Raw genomic sequence first — 17717 nt, forward strand, 5'->3', positions numbered from 1 at the left:
TTGATTTTATTAACTCTATAATGAACTCTTCAGTTGGGGGGGCACAATTTTAAAACACAGCATGTGAGCTGGGCTTCATGTGAGAGCAAGTCATTCTCCATAAACCACTCTTTCCATCAATGACTGCACCTGTGGAAGAGATAAAACTCAAGCATGGAGGACGATCAAGGAGGCGCTGCCCATGCAGGGGCCCATGAGAGACTTTGCCTACATCAACGCTTTCTGTTTGGATTATGAAATGGTATCTTTATGAGAACGCCAGGGTGCAGCGTCTGCATGGAGCCATTCACATTTTAATAATGTTAAAATCCCATAGCATTCTTTGCCCATGTCCCACTCCATTTGTTTCCAATTTTACTTCTGCAAAATAACATTTCATTCATATCTTCTGTGCCTGTATCCCTGAGGCTGAGCACTTTCCAATATTATTAAAATACAAAGAGTCTAAACGAAACTAACCGGGTTCATTTGATGTTAGCATTCTACTGCAGCAAGCTTCTTATCATCTAGATCAATTTTTTTCTCACTCTTGGCTCAAATGACATGGATGCCACATACTTCACTTGTTGTGAGATATTCTTCCACCCATTAGAGGGACTTCAGCGACATCTCTACCTGCTATATGTGAAAAACATTTTTCTTTATTCCCTCAGGCCAGTTATGGCACCTGAAATTTTTTTTTAGATATTGCTGATGACTCTGGAGTGAGGGATCATCTTTGCTAGTAAGTTGCTGATTTAGAGTGATTAAGGACATGGTATTTTACTTATCAACTATTTAAGCTATTTTGTGAATATTTTTATATATGGTATATGTATGTATATATGTATGTATGTATGTATGTATGTATGTATGTATGTGTGTGTGTGTGTGTGTATGTACGCATTTGAGACAGAGATTTACCATATAGCCTAGGCTGTAATTGAACTTTAACATATAGGAATCCTTCTGTTTCCCCAACTGTTAGAATTACAAACATGAATTAACATGCCCAGATAATGGCTATATTTATTTCTTTGTGTGTGATTGTGTGTGTGCCTTCATGCATGTGTGCCTGTGAGTGTAGAGACAGAGCAAAACTAACTGTCTTCATTTTAGTTTTCATTTTTTAAAATTCATAATGAGTCAGAGCCTCATTATGTAGCTCTGGCTAGACTAGAACTTATAGTCATTCTCCTGCCTCTGCCTTGGCAGTGCTAGAACTGTAGGCATGTCTGTAGGCATGTCTGACATGTCTAACCTCATTTTACTTTTTAGGGCAGACTGAGATTCAGTGGAGTGTACTGAACTGAGTCTGAATTAGAATTCACATTCACAACATTAAACTGTGAGAATCATAACTCATTTTTTGACTTAACAAATATAATATGTCATTGTTTGAATAATCCTTTAAGGTCTTATCTTTGCTATTATCAAAATAAATATAAGCACACAAAATATTTGGATATCCAAAAATACACAAAGGCATAGTGTGGAAATTATCAGGTTGTCAATTTTGCTTAATATAAATGTTCCAATATGTAAAACTTATTTAGTTATAAAGCTCTTCAGTTACTTGACTCTGTATAAATAATTTACCTTATATACACATACACTTGAAAATAACATGGTGAAGTCTGCAGTTCATGTAATTTATTATTTTTTATTCAATCATTTTAGGTTAAATTGTTTTTTTTTTCTACTTTTAAAATAATGGCATTTGAATTTCTGGAATTTATGTGATTGTATTAAATGAAACCCATACAAATTCATTCGAGGTACTACAAACACTGCAAATATACAGTCTATACATTAAACTAGGAGGAAATAGCTTCAAGAATATTTCGGTTCTTGAGGTCTGAGCTAAGCATGCACATGAATATTAGTTTCTTGGAGACATTTTCAGATTTCCTAATCACCAAGTTAAAGGGTTGCCATGAGCTAGGAAAGCCCACATATTTTCGTACTTTTTAGAATTTGGAGTTTGCTCTAGAAATTTGGATTTATGGTAAAATAGTCCTATAACGTTAGACTAGTAAAACTACGAAAACTTGCATTTTTGTGAAGAATAATAAATCAAATCAGGATTTTAGGTGGGTTACCATATGTATACAAATTTAGATATAAGGCTGACAACTACATTATTTTAAAGTTTTCCGGGTTTTGTTTTGGTTTTGTTTGTCTGGTTTTTGTTGTTGTTGTTTTGTTTTGTTTTTTCTGCTCTTGTCTTCAGCACATTTTCTCTGAAGCCGTGGCCAATTTATGGACTCTCCCAAGTCTTCATCATTGGTTTTGGGCATAGAGACACACTTTGTTGTTGTTGTTGTTATTCTCTAGCTATAAAATAAGGATGACTTGAGAAAACTCTATGGCACCATCCTTGGCATCTAGTGAGACTTCTCCAGGCAGAATTAGGTGATTAGTTTATAATATCTCTGAGATGGTTCTTTTTTGTATTTATTATTATTATTAGTAGTAGTAGTAGTAGAGTTTGTTCACTTTGCATCCCAGCTGTAGCCTCCTCCTTCATCTCCTCCCAGTCGGATCCTTCCTCCCTTTTCCACCTTTTTCCCTCTTCCTTAGTTCAATCTTACAGGAAGTCCTCTTTCCCTACTATCTGACTCTAATCTATCATGTCCACGTCTGATCAGGACTGTCTGTATCCTCTCCCTCTTTAGGCTGACTAAGTCACCCCACCGAGGAGAAGTAATCAAGGAGCAGGCAACTGAGACAGTCTCTGAGATGATTCTTAATCTACAGTAAATCTACATGGTGATGGAAGTCTCAAGGTTATCTTGATTCAGCTGTCATTGAGCTAATAACCAGTGCGTCCCTTGCTTTAAAATAAAGTGGGTCTCTTCCATGCCACTTTCACTTCTGATCTCGAGCCACAGTTCCAGGAGAAGCCGAAAGATCTGATGCTTCCAGGCCTGCTGTCCCATATGCTTTATGCATTCTAGAAGATGTAAATACATTATGCACTAATCATGTGCCACATATTTAGGCAAACATTCACTGATATTTGTAATAATGACACGTCATCTCCACTTCAACAGATCGAAACTAAAAATTGATGAAACTAAATTTTAATATTCTTTTCTTTATAGCCCAGAAATCATATGGTAAACAGGATTCTAAGACATATCGGCAATACTCAGATACTATTATGACATAGGAAAAGTCTTGCCTAATGTGATGATAGATCTGCAAACAGTAAACATTAGCACAGATCATGAGAAAGAAAATAAATACTTTTTGCATTTAATTTTGGGACCTTATTCTTCAGGAAACAGTCAAAATCCAATTTGAAAGCTATTAAGCCTGTGTGTATTATATAAATACTATCTCAGATCAGCAAGAAAGACCCTTATCTTTCAGGAAAGTTTTTGAGGATTTGCGTTGCTGTGCGCCGAGTGGAAAGGCGTGGAAATGGGATGTTGTGTGTAGTACAGGCTGAAGCAGCCACAGTCAATGCCGCCTGCTCCGAGGTCAGGACGGACGCCCGCTATTCCTTAACCTCCCCTCTAATGCCTGTGATATCCAGGCCAGTGGGATGTCCACTGTAGGAGTAAGACTGCTCTGCCAGTCCTTCCTCACCTCCCTGCCTTGCTTGTCAAGCTGAGCCTGTAGCTCAGAAGCTCTGTCCTCGGGGACCAGCAACATTCTCTGGAGCATTATCAATACAGACCATAGTTTTCCCTGATGGCTTCCCCTTCTGTCTTTCTCTCATGTCCAGTATGGAGGAGCTGAAATAGTAACCAAAGTGATCTTTGCTGACATATGCTGCATGCCAGCCTTGGAACACAAGCACACATCTCGGCAATACAGCAATACAGGCCTGTCCCAGTACGCCATTATCCCTGCAGCTGTGGCATGTTAATTGGGAGAGGTAGGCAGTTTTCTCTCTCCAGACTTTCTTTCTCCCCAAGGGAAAATGGTTCTTTTGACTGGTCCTCTTGTTTGAGGCCACTCAATTTAGTGCTTGTTAGCTCTGTGCTCTTGGCCGTGGAGAATGAAAACATGCTACCGCTACTGACCCAGACCATCTCAGTGGAGAGAGCCTGAGACCACAGCCCCTCACTGAGGGATCCTCTCCTTGTCACACACAGGCCCTGGAATATCTTAATTAGCAACCATCCTGTGTACTGTTTTATGACCCCAAGAAACTCTGTATAACAATGTGCTTTAAAAATTGAAAATGATATCTTAAATCCACAAATTAATTTAGGACTGATACAGAAATTAGAAAAATTCTATCCCTCTTTCCTCCCAGCATTTTATACAGAAAATAAAATAATATGAAGATATATTTTATGTATTGTACTGACTTGATAGATCCATACACATGTTCCATTTGGAGCTTCTCGTCTGAGAATAATTCTACAACTATTATTGCTTCTGCTTTAACTAATTTTATTTTTGTGGAGATAGTTCTCAGGGAAGGGTCTTGTTACCATCCCTGACTGGTCTAGAACTCATCATAGTAAACAAACTTAACCTTGAATTGATGATAATACTCTCGCATCTGTCTCTTGAATTGGCACCATGCTTAATATAACTAGGTTCATCTTGATTCCTGTTAGTAAAATTACATATGTCAATAACAATGATTTTGCATTGCTGATGCATATAGTGGAAAATCACAGTTAAGACAATGAAAACTTAACATAAATTTTACTTATATGAGGGGAGGGAGCCTCAGCTCAGAGAATGCCTCAGAAAATCCCTAAGGACAGAGCTTTAGGCAAGCCTGAAGAACACTTTCCCAATTAATGACTGATGGGAGAAGGGACAGCCTGGGTTCTGTAAGAAAGCAATGTAAGCAAGCCAATAAGCAGCACCCCTCATGTCCTCTCCATCAGCTCCAGCCTCCAGATTCCAGCCATGTTTGAGTTCCTGCTCTGAGTTCCTGTGATGAGCAGTGATGTGGAAGTGAAGGCCAAATAAACCTTCTCTCCCCCAGTTGCTTTGGTTTTGGTATTTCATCACAGTGATAGTAACCCCTAACTAAGACAGACCATCTCAAACAAGGTTCAAAGGTAGGATTGATATTAGAAGCTATTTTCTTCATATGTACCATGACATGAAGTTGCCAACACACACATACATAACAAACACGCACACACACACACACAAACACACGTGTGTGTTTTCAAATAAAAGATAGAAAAAAGAAAAAAAAAACTACTGACCACAATAATCTGACTCAATCTGTTTTTAAATAGAAATAGAATGATTTTTTAATTATAAAAGGAATAAAATGTAAAATGAAGATTTGTCTTTTCCAGATCCTACCATTTACCTGCAAATTTCATGATTTCCTTTTTTTATTGCTGAGTAATATTCCATTGTGTAGATGTGCCACAATTTCTGTATCCATTCTTCCACTGAGGGGCATCTGGGCTGTTTCCAGCTTCTGGCTATTACAAAAGAAACGCTGCTACAAACATGGTTGAGCAAATGTCTTTATTGTGTACTTGAGCCTCTTTTGGGTATATGCCTAGGAGTGGTATAGCTGGATCTTGAGGAAGCACTATTCCTAGTTGTCTGAGGAAGCTCCAGATTGCTTTCTAGAGTGGTTGTACAAGTTTACATTCCCACCAGCAGTGGAGGAGGGTTCCCGTTTCTCCACAACCTTTCCAGCATGTGTTGTCACTTGTATTTTTTATCTTAGCCATTCTCATGGGTATAAGGTGAAATCTTAGAGTCGTTTTGATTTGCATTTCTCTTATGACTAAGGAGGTTGAACATTTCTTTAAGTGTTTCTCTGCCATTCGATATTCCTCTATTGAGAATTCTCATGGTGGGATCTGGAAAAGATCATCCTGAGTAAGCTATCCCAGAAGCAGAAAGACACACATGGTATATACTCACTCATATAGACATATAATATAGGATAAACCTACTAAAATCTGTACATCTAAAGAAACTAATCAAGAGGGAGGACTCTTGCTAAAATGTTCAATCCCTATCCCGAAAAGCAAAGAAGATGGAAATCAGAAGAAGGAGAAAAGAGGAAACAAGTCAGGAGCCTGACACAGAGGATCTCTGAAAGGCTCTAACCTGCAGACTATCAATGCAGATGCTGAGACTATAAGCAACCTTTGAACAGAGTGCAGGGAATCTTATGAAAGAAATGGGAAAGAGTAAGATCTGGAGAGGAAAGGATCTTCACAAGGAGAGGAACAGAACCAAAAAATCTGAGCACAGGGGTCTTTCCTGAGACTGACACTCCAACCAAGGACTATGCATAGAGATAACCTAAGACCCCTGCACAGATGTAGTCCATGGCCGTTCAGTATCCAAGTGGGTTCCATTGTAATAGGAACAGGGACTGTCTCTGACATCAACTGATTGGCCTGCTTTTTAACTACCTCCTCCTGAGGGTGGAGCAGCATTACCAATCCACAGAAGAAGACAATTAAGCAACTCCTGATGAGACCTAATTGACTAGGATCAGAAGGAAGGAAAAGACCTCCCCTATCAGTGGACTTGGGGAGGGGCATACATGCAGAGGGTGGAAGAAGGGAGGGTTTGGGATGGGAGGAGGGAGGGAACCACAGGGGGCATACAAAGTGAATAAAGTGTAATTAAAGAGAATTAAAAAAAAGATTTGTATTTACATAGAAAGATGCCTCTATCATTCTGAAATGAAGCAAACAGTAAACTCTGACATTAAAAGAATGCATCGTTTTTCATATGAAGAAAAATAGCAACATAAAAAAATTAATAACATTTTCCTATTCTGAGACAGATACCCAAAGATTTATACATCGATGCTCATAGAAATGTAATAAGACTCAAATTGAAAGACTCTCAAACATCCATTCTCTGTGAGTGGATAAACAGATGTGGTGCAGTGAGATTGTGGGCTGATCTTCTGCTGGGTAAGAGACAGAATGCTGACTCATCCTTATGGGTAAAGGTCAGAGTAATTGACTCGGTGTGCAGCTATCATCATGGTACTGAAGGAAGTGAGCCAATTCTGGGCACTGAACAATGTGATTTATTTTCTGGAGGACCCAATAAGACTTGTCAGCTGATAAAGGAGTGTCCTGCCGATCCTGAGAACCAGAGTCTCAGTCCTGTGATAGACAGAGAGAGCTAACTACTGCAAGTTGTCCTCTGGCTTCTATACATATGCTATGGTACGTGCACCAATGCACATACACACAAAATCAATCAATCAATCAATCAATCAATCAATCAATCAATCATTCATTCATTCATTCATTCCATCTAAATGCATTGAAAGGTTTCTGGAGAAAATAAAAATTAAGAATATGAATCAGGGAGGCACTGGGGGAGGAATGTTATTGGAAAGGTATTAAGTGGTTCCTGTGGTAAGAAACCTGTCAGTGCAGCGATGGTGGCTAGGGACCCGGGGATCATGTAAACCATGTTCCATAAAAGTTAATTCAAAGTGTTTAACATTTCACACGTAAAGCAATAATTTCCCAAATACTAATTTTTCTATTGATGGACATTAACTAAAGCCTAACTATGCATAATTATCTTTCTATTTACCTATAGGAAGATTTATATTAAATGACTAAACAACTCTATTACAACATGCCTTCTCCTGAAAAAAATGCAATTGTAGAGATCAATGAGACTATTCAAATGCAGAATAAGCAGTTTAAAGATGTTTCCCTGGCCTTGACACTTGGTTCTTGAATATAAATTCATGCATTTACTGAGTACGAGGTTCTCCTGACAGAGTTAGTAAGAATAGAAGGATTCAAGGTGCGCAGAGAGCCTCGGCACTATCCACCAATCAGAAACCTGAGACATGTCACTTGACTCATACATGCTGAAGAAGGTGACAGGCTTGACACAAGAGGAGAGTTTTTGTAGGCTCTAAAGACTGTGGGTAATGGAAGAGATCACTGTCAGGAAGAGACCCTTTTCACTTAGTTGACTATAAAATGATTAAGTGGAGAGGAACCACCATAGCCATTATCTGTACACTATTTACTATACAGCAGCACATTTAAGACACACACACAGGCACACATCTGTGTGCACACAAGTCAGTCAAATCATGCAAAATTCTGAAAAGGGAGAATTAAGGTAAGAACATTGTATATGTTCCAACACTACAGATAAGTATCAAAGTTTACTCTTTCTGATCCCAGAGCACAGAAGTTAAACTCTGGCACGATACTCAAGCTTGGATATTAAATCTGGGTCAGGTTTCAGCTGATATTGATAAAAACATGCCATTACAGCTCCATTGCTCTGTTGGCTGCTGCTGTCTGGGAAAATTCCCTTCTCTGGCCTAGCACTTATATTCCCAAACTGGGTCCCAGACTCTCCCAGCAGGATGCACTGGGATTCTCTGAAACTCATCATGTTTAAGACTAAAGCATGCCCACCCCTTCACTGACTCTTCCTTCTGTGCACTGTGTCTAGCAATGTGTGCCTCATTTTCTTTTATTTACAGCCAAAGTATGCTAAATAATGTATTTTCTTCCCTGTCCTATGCCAACATATATACTATAAAATCTTAGAAGGGACATGAAGAGTTAGAGAGAAAATATAGTTTATCAAAAGAGCCTCTTAGCAACTAAGCCTTGGAAACAACGCAGGATTTTCAGACCTTTGGTTTGATTGGCTTTATTATTTGGGGAAAGAGCTTGGGGGAGGAAGAGACAAGAACCCACTCTGTAGCCTATGCTGATTTTGAACTCATAATGATCCTCCTGCCTCAGCATTTTGAGTAGTTGCATTATAGGTGAGAGTCACCTCATCCAGCTGTGAGGGTCAAGTGCAGGTGAGGGTCAGCAAGCAGAAGCCACAGACAACAGGACTGATGCCTACCTTCTTACAGAGTTAGGAAAATGCTTGAAAGACGAGTGAAGCTCTATATGTAAACCTTTGTATACAGAATTCTTTATTTCAAAAGGTGCAGTCTCACTCACTTCCATATTGCCGATGGCTGTTTCATGTTGCAGAACCGTGAGGTTGTGAAGAAGATGCTATGAGCCACAACACCAGGCAAATTTAATACTCAACCATTTATGGAAAAGTTGGCCAGCTCCTCATTGGGAGGAATCTAATTTTGAAGAGTCTGCTGAGCTTCGGGAACAAATGTAATAAAGGATGCAGTAACAACACCACTGAGAGAGAAAAACTTCCAGGAACTGGTTACTGACGTTGTGAAGTCCATTATTTTTGGTGTTGATCAAACTTCATTTAAATGAAGGGCCCTGTGGTTTCCTCTCTCTTTTTTTTTCCTTCATTTTAATCAGCATGTTTTTCCCCTTCTTTGTGTTAGAGATTTGCTGCAGGGTCTAATTACCTTAGAGGAAAATGATATTAATATTTTATTTTAAATTATTTATTTTATATATGCAGCTGTTTGGCCTGCATGTATGTCTGTCAGCACCTCTTCTTTACACCATTATATGCAGTATTTCAAAAGGGTGGCTACGGACCATATTAAGGGTTGTGAATATAGACACAAATCCCATAAGCAACTGCAATAGTGTTAAAACTTTATACCAAAGACGTAAGTCAGAGGTTATGCAGCCTAAGTCGTGTCCTCCACTGTGCCTGAACAGTCTTAAACTCCTGGTGTGATGTTTAGTGTTCTATGGACAAACTTGGTGAGGTGCAGTCAACATGCAAGGCATGTAAATACTCTGAGCGTTCCTCTCCATCGACATCAAGAAGACGCATTCCTCAGCACCAGGGACATGACAAGAAAAATGTGGACATGGATTTCGGAATAGATTTAAGATTTTAAAAGTATGTCAAATGTATCTCTTAATGGCTACCATGCTGAGACAAACAATTCTGCAACACTCTTAGAATAAATGCTTAAATGCATATCATGGCATGGTTTGAAGCAATATTTTTCTGGGTAAATGAAGAGTAAATAACTTGCATTATCTTTTACTTGTGTTGGGAAATATTAACAACAAAACAATAGTAAATCGGTAAATAAATGTTGTCGGGATGAATATTTCTTTGTCAATCAAATTAAATGATGAAATAACTGAATCATTTAAAAAATATGTCTCATCAGTGGCCTGTGTTTGCTTAAAATCAGACTTTGACAAATTACCAATGGGATATGTAAAAGACCATTTGATAGAGTTGAAAGGACACAGAGTTAGGAGACACATAGGTAGGAATCTGACTCTCTACTCATCAGCGGTGGAATTGAGGCCACTGATCTCTGAACGTCAGTATCCACACTGATGACACAAAGTTATTAACAGTGAAAGTATGATGCAGAGATAAAAATAAAATTAAATACAGAGGGTAGATATAAAATACTGGATTGCTTTACTTTTCTTTCTCCCGAAAATGGCTGATTCTAGGTGGAACTTAAAATAATTTTTTTAAAGACAACTCATGTCTTCCCTATGACAAGAGTTTTTAGAGGAAATAAAAGACCGTAATTATGCTATAATGACAACTTAATTGACCACTTTGAAAATCAACTCCACCGTAAATGTCCTTTTAAGAATCTTTTTAGCATCTTATCAATGCCTTCTGGTTTCACTGCTGAGAACATGAGCAGGCGACACTCACGTATCACACTGTGACACTTGTTACTTCACAAAAAACTGTGCATTTAATAAAGTTAAAAGAGCAGATCTGTAAAATAGCTCCAACCACTAGAGAACAGTTACCAAGACACACAAACCTGACCAAGTAGAAAGATGCTCTGCCAGAAGGAAAGCCTGGCATGGCTCTTACATTACGTGGTTAGAAATAACACAAATACAGGATATATGTAGAAAGGTCAGAACTTCTGAAATGTTTTGGCAAAAATCAGTTTGTACAAATTAACAAAGAAAGGAAAGAATATGGGATACAGAAAACTCTGTAAGAGAAGTACCACCAATTCTGTGAAAGATACTTACGACCTAAGATCCACCTTGCCAAATGTGGGTGTTCATGCACATGCATCCTTAAGTGGTTCCCTAGTTACTGCTAGCTTGTTACAGTTTCTTCCTCTATCTGCTAGGGGTTCTATCTCTTTTAGAATTTTTGAGTGACAAGAGGAGGCAATTAATACAGAGTCTTTATCACAATGTCTAGTATATAATAAATCTGTGAAACATAAAAAAATCAGTTTTTACAATCTTGATAAAAATGTTAAATATGCAGCTTGACATTGCTGTTTTGTAGAAAAAAGGAGATTAAAATGTTTTGTGTGTTAGTGCCTGCTAAGATGCCAGCTTGCGTTAGGGCTTAGTGAGTTTCTAAGGTGTCATTGCATTGTGAATGTAAAACAGCAACCCGAGTTTGTTTTGATGACTGCTTTCATATTATATAGATTACCTTATGGGAGGAGGTGATTTGAGTTTCCAATTAGCCTATGGTATGAAGGTCACTTAAAGACCAAGATGCCCTCTCCCTGCCTGTTGGGTCCACTTTTCTCTGTCCATGGTTCTTTCCTCATCTCTAAGGCCCATGCTCACATTTCCAAATTTTGTTCACCTTCCTGTTACCTTACTGTCAACTAGTAATTAGCATTATTTGATAATGATTTAAAGCATCACCCTTCGCAGAAGCATTTGCATTTTAAAGAGGGTTCTGGAAGATGGATCTTCAAGACAAAATTGAATTTAATGCTTACTTCCCTCTAAGCAAGGGCCAAATTGCCTTACATAAACAGCCTCTTAACACTACCATCCATGAGGTAGCTTTTATTATCCCCTTTACAGAAATTATAGCGATAATTTAAAAAATAAAGCCAGTAATAAGTAGCAGAGCCAAGATGAGAATCCAGGGCTGGAAGCTTACTCATCCAGGGGTAATATAAGGGTGTGGTGTAACCTTGCAGAAACAGAGGCAGCGTAACATCCCTCAATGTGCCCACACAGACAAATCTGGAATGCTATGATGAGGTCGCTATTACACCAGAGTGCCCTAGGGTCTGACAATACTAACTTCTTAACAGGGAGAAGGACACAATATTTTGAATCTGCAGAAAACAAATCCTCTTGCTTTCTTCTTTAATGGTAAAGGTTAAGGTTAAGAATTGTAGCTTTGTAACTCTTTTTTTTTCTTTTTTCTTTTTTTTAAATTAGACTACTTGGTTTGTTAGTGTCTAATTTCTTGAGTTCTTTATATGTTCTGGATATTAACCCTCTGTAGGATGTAAGGTTGGTGAAGATCTTTTTCCAGTTTGTATGTTGTTGTTTTGTTCTGCTGACAGTGTCCTTTGCTTTACAGAAGCTTTTAAGTTCTGTTGAGGAAATTGTCTCCTGTGGTTATGAGTTCAAGCTCTTCCCCACTTTTTCTTCTAATGGGTTTAGTATATCTGGTTTATGTTGAGATCTTTGATCCACTTGGACTTTAGTTTTGTGCAGGGTGATAAATATGGGTCTATTTTCATTTTTATACATGTAGACATCCAGTTAAACCAGCACCATTTGTTGAAGATGCTAATTGTATGGTTTTGACACTTTTGTCAAAAATCAGGTATTCATAGATGTGTGGGTTTATTTCTGGGTTTTCTATTTGATTCCATTGATCCCAGATATTAGCCATATAATATAGGATAGCCATCTACAGACCTAATGAAGCTAAACATTAGGGAGGAAGCTTAAATCTCATTCAGAATGGCAAACAAGATAGACACTAGAAGCGGTGGAAGAGAGGAAACAGAATGGGAGCCCACTATAGAGAGTCATCTGAAAGGATTCACCCAACAGGGGATTGAAGCAGATTATGAAACTCAGGGTAACACTTTGGGCAGAGTACAAGGAGTTCTATGGAGGAAGAACAGGGTGAGAAAAGAGCGACATGGAGGGGACAGGAGCCTCACAAGGAGACCAACAAAACTAAAAGATCTGAGCCCAGGGGGGTGTTGCAGAGACTGATGCACCAATGGAGGACCACGTATGGAAAAGACCTAGACCTCTGCTCAGATGTGACCAATTGGCAGCTCAGTCTCCATGAGGATCTCTGAGTGAGGAGAGCAGGGCCTGCCTCTGTAATGAACTCAGTTGATTGATCTTTGATCAGTAGGCCCTAGTGATAAGGCCTTATCAGGGCACGGAGGAAGAGGATCCAGGCAGTCCTGATGAGACTTAACAAGCATGGCCATAGTGGAGAACTCCCCCTTTCAGTGGACTAGGGGAAGGGATGGAGAAAAGAGGAAAGGAGGGTAGGACGGGGGGGAGTTGAGGGAGGGGGCTTTAATGGGAATATATAATGGATAAATTGTGAAGAATAAAAATTAAAAAAAAAGAATTATAGTTCTAATAAAAGAGCTGAAGGCTGTCATAGAGTCACTTCAACATTTCAAAAAGAAGACTCTCTGGCCTTGGAAGATCTGCTTTCTGGAGGGAGGGACAAGTGGCTCCTTCAAAACTGACTCCAGGCATTCACAGCGCAATGTCACCTTACAAACTCACTAAGCCCTCACTCAAAGAGAACTTCACATGGCCATGACCACAGAGCTGTCATGATGAGGAACACTTAGAGTCTGTGTTGCTGAAAATAAAGAAAACAGCTTCAAGGCAAGGGTCTTGACTTTCCTTTTATTTTGCATGGCTCCAGTTTAAAAACCACTCTGCCCTTTGTATTTCTTGCTCCTGAAGCTGGGAGTGGTCTCTCTATGGTTGCTAAGCTGTGGCTGTGGTGTTCACTCCTCACCTTGCTTGAGGCAAGGCCTCTGAATTCTGCCCATTTAGTAGGTGCATCAGCTTTTGAAGCTACAACACTGAACAGGTTCAATGAATGTGACACAGTCCTCAAAGTGCTGGCAGAGCTGCTGCTGCACCTGGACAGTTAATTGTATAATCAGTTGAAGAAAACCTGTAATCTTAGATACTACCAGCAACCTGTCTGCACTATGTCCCATACACCTGCCAGTTTTCATGTATTCAGCCGCCACCAAAAGCAGTTGGTATCTCAGAAACACACTAATCGATGTTATTTTGTCTCCACAGGGCTTACAAAATAGAGAAAAATCTATTTAACCTACTGAGTCTACTGATCACACCTAAGTATTCAGTCTGAGGAGGCTCAGTCAGTCTCCCAAGTACTCTAGGTGCTATTCGCACCCCTCGAATTCTACCTCCTAGTCTGTGTGCTAATCATGCCCCCGGAATTCTATTTCTTGCCATCTTATGGTGGCTTAAGGTACCTATTTTCATCAAGGCTGACTGGGTTTGCAGTCTATCTAATCTTTCCCTTAGCCAACACCTTCAGTTTGGGCTGAAAAGGACACTGACCAGAGACCTAGGTTTCCTTTTATCTTCAAAATTACTTTGGCTAATGAAAGAACACATAAACCATCAAGAGAAAACAGACTTACAGCAGCTGGAGAGGACTCAGGTAGTGATTGCTGCTGAGGAAGGGAGATAGAGATGGAGTTTTCTCCAATGGGGCGGCCAGTCTCTGCAGTGTGACCCAGTGCAGGTGTGTGTGTGGACAGCACTAATAAGATTCAGTGAGAAGAAGAGGAATGAGGTAGAGGGAAGGAGAAAGACAACATGAAGTTGGGAAGAGGATGTGGACGAGGCTCTCGGAGGAGTTGGAGATGAGGTGATGAGGATGATTTTATCTAAATCTATTGCATTCATGTATTAAATTAAAAAATATAGAGGTAAGGTATTCAAGATATTAAATATGTATACTAGTATTGTATGTGTACTTCCCAAATAACAAGTGAAATATTAATATTTTGAATAAGAATGTGAGCTTCGGTCCTTCACAAAATGTTTGTGAAGCTTGGCTCATCATTACTATCATGGGGATGATCACTTGTAAGTTACAGACATGTCTGAGGACAGTGTGACTGCAGTGCTGTAGAGTGGCATATCCAAATATGCATTCATTATAGACTTGATCCCCTTTTTCCTGGTATTGAGATACAATGATGAATCCCATGGATATGTGGCAAGTCCTTTACTAACTGAACCACATCCCTAGATTCTACAACTTCATCTTTTTTTTCTCTTTCCTGGCAATTTTAGGTCTCAGTGTAAGCTTTTGAGTATTTCTTCGCATAAACCACAATATACTTGAGATGAGATAGTAGTAACTGCTTTCTTTAGAGGGCAGACACACTAAGTCTTTTGTAGTTACAGCAGGATGATCCTGTCAGTTCAAAGCTTAGCCAGTTTGAAGCTATCCAGAACATGGTACACACACACACACACACACACACACACACACACACACACACAAATACAGAGTTTTGGGATACACAATAAAATCTTCTATCTAAAAGCCAGAAACAAATAATTAATTAAAATTAAGAACTAATTTTAAAGGTACTATCTAGAAAGATTTATTTTGCTACATTTTATGAGGATTTTTTTTTTCTCTAATGTCTTGGATTTCAAAATGTTTGACTAGACAGAAGTTAATTTTTGTTAAATGAAAATAAGTTTGGGAAGATTAGTTTAAAGATTAGGATTAGTCTCCATGTAGATAAATGCTTCCTCATAGAGGAGTGACTATCAGGGCACACTTGTTTTCCTCACGTGTCCCCAACAGGCTGTCGTCATCATCTTTTGTTCAGTAAGGGAAATGAAGAAATAAATCAGCCATTAGAGAAGATTCAATGGTGAGAAATATCTCAAAGGCCTCTTTCTCATTCCTTAAAAAGATATACAAAGCACTTTTTTTTTAAATCTCAAACAATGGACTCTTCATTTCATGCAGCTCTCAGTGACTCACAGTTGCCTCTCTACTGAAGCATCTGCTGTGAATATGCGCTCCAATGAACTTCTAGCAGGGAGCTGATGTCTGTCCAAAACAATGCACAACTCAACTATTAGAACCAAGGTTCCCTCAGGAATTCCCTGTGCTTTCAATGAAGGCCTACTAAGTATTGGTCACTGTGCTACAAATTTGGGGTATAAATTGTAGCATGATGGCTTTCATAGCACAGAAGTACCAGCCTACTAGGAAAGCTACAACGAACACCACAGATTACTTTATATCACATAAGGAAATTCCCCTAAACCAAATAGTGAAAATGATGACTTCAAACAAGGAAGGAAAGTATGAGAAACAAATCTGAATGAGGCATAGCAAAGAACATGCCCTGGGAGGGCCTGCGTCACTGTTTAGATGAGAGGAATTTGAGTCTGAGGTGTTGGTCTCACATAAGGCTATGGTAATTTTCTGATTCCCACAGCTCTTGGTTTCTTGTCATCAAAGCAAAGCGAAAGCAGTTGATGAAGTAAGTCAGAGCTCATGAGTGGTGGGGCGGAGACCTGGCTTGGGCCTCATCTTCCCTGATCCTTGCTCTGCAGCAGTTTTTCAGAGCACACTTTCCGTGACATTTTCCAAGTTCTTCTTCCAGAAGAATGAGAATGGCCTCAGAACAAAATTCTCACAGAAACTATATGCAGCTAGGTGGTGGCTTAAACTCACTTATTGTCTCTCAGTCCCTTCTAGTGTTGTTTCACATGGAGGAACATGGCAAAGAAGTCATCTACAAGCCAGAGAATGGGCCCTCACCAAATCCTGTCCCTGCCCACCTCACATTAGGGCTCCACCAGCCAGAACTGTGAAAATGTCCATTTTGTTTAAGCCATCCAGCTTGAGGCATTTTGATCTGGCAGCCTGAGCAGGCTAACATACAACCTCATTTAGAGTCAAAGCCAGGCTCCTTACAGTGGCTTCGAGAATTCACCATCTGGATGCCCATTAATTGATGTCAGACTGTCTTAAATTGTTTTCCAGAAAGGGTATGCTGAGATACAAAGAGAAACACGTTTCCAGCCACTGGACTTGAAAAAAATGAATAGAATTAGTGGCAAGTAGGTAAAGGGGTATAGAATGATTTGTAGCAGTTTACTGTTTTGTTTCCCAGAACTTCAAGAGGTAATTACCTCTTTACTTCACTTTGATATGCAAAACTGTTGCTAACACATAAATAGGTTAACAATAGCTTCCTTTGAAACATAAAGATTTCTTTTTAGCAGTTTTGTTCTAGAGTGGCAAAAAATACCATAAGCAGTCACCTACGGAGCCAAAGTCCTAAACAAGGGACTCATTGGCCAGTCTCTGTTCTGACAAGTCTGACAAGTTCTGACAAGTCTACCAGTTTTGCAGGTGTTTATGTCTCTTGCACTCTGGACCATACATTCCTCACCAGTGGAGGCAGAGACATAATGGCAGCAATCAACAGAATAAGAAAGAAACAATAGACAGGAGAACAGCCTCCCACCCAATGGCACATAAGCTGTATGACTGGTAATTACTCATGCATGCTTATACAATCACGTCAACCATGCACATGTCCGCTGGAGTGTCTCCTTGACACACATCGTCTACAAGAGTGAACACACATACACAGCACACAAGAGTAGTGATAACACAGAACGGGTGCTACTGTACCTGGAGAATGAGGCGGAGGGGAGCACATCAGAACAACCCCCTGGCCTTCCCTCACAGAGACTGCACTTCTTGTCCGGCCACTAAAATTTCCCAGATCTGTCAACACAACACAGCATTTAGACGTCATGCACAAAAGAAATAAAAGTTTAAAAAAAAACATGATAAATTTCACTTATTTTTCTATTCTCTTGAAAATGATTATTTTCTATCTTTTAGTGGGTTCTGTATTGTTGGGAGGGTCTGATAAATAAATGTACAATCATCTAGTGTTAAATAGAGAATTTAAATAACTTTGTAGTTTTCACAAAATACCTCATTCTGTGTGTCTGTGTGTGTGTTCTAAGTTGTCGTTGCAGAGAGAAACTAAACAATACAATACTTGAACATACTGATCATTTTTAATACTA

At 39.2% G+C, this 17717-nt stretch overlaps 1 protein-coding gene across 1 annotated transcript in view; it reads right to left on the reverse strand.

Moving 5' to 3' along the window:
* Cntn5 (contactin 5) overlaps nucleotides 1–17717 on the reverse strand; it is a 1192645-nt gene that overhangs the window by 409416 nt on the left and 765512 nt on the right. Inside the window, exon 7 of the mRNA XM_055615494.1 lies at nucleotides 17311–17406. Coding sequence (XP_055471469.1) covers nucleotides 17311–17406 — 96 coding nt within the window. The remainder of the gene's footprint in view (nucleotides 1–17310; nucleotides 17407–17717) is intronic.

The sequence above is a fragment of the Psammomys obesus genome, unplaced genomic scaffold, assembly GCF_907164565.1.
Source record: "Psammomys obesus unplaced genomic scaffold, mPsaObe1.curated_primary_1811, whole genome shotgun sequence".
In the NCBI taxonomy this organism is placed as follows: Eukaryota; Metazoa; Chordata; class Mammalia; order Rodentia; family Muridae; genus Psammomys; species Psammomys obesus.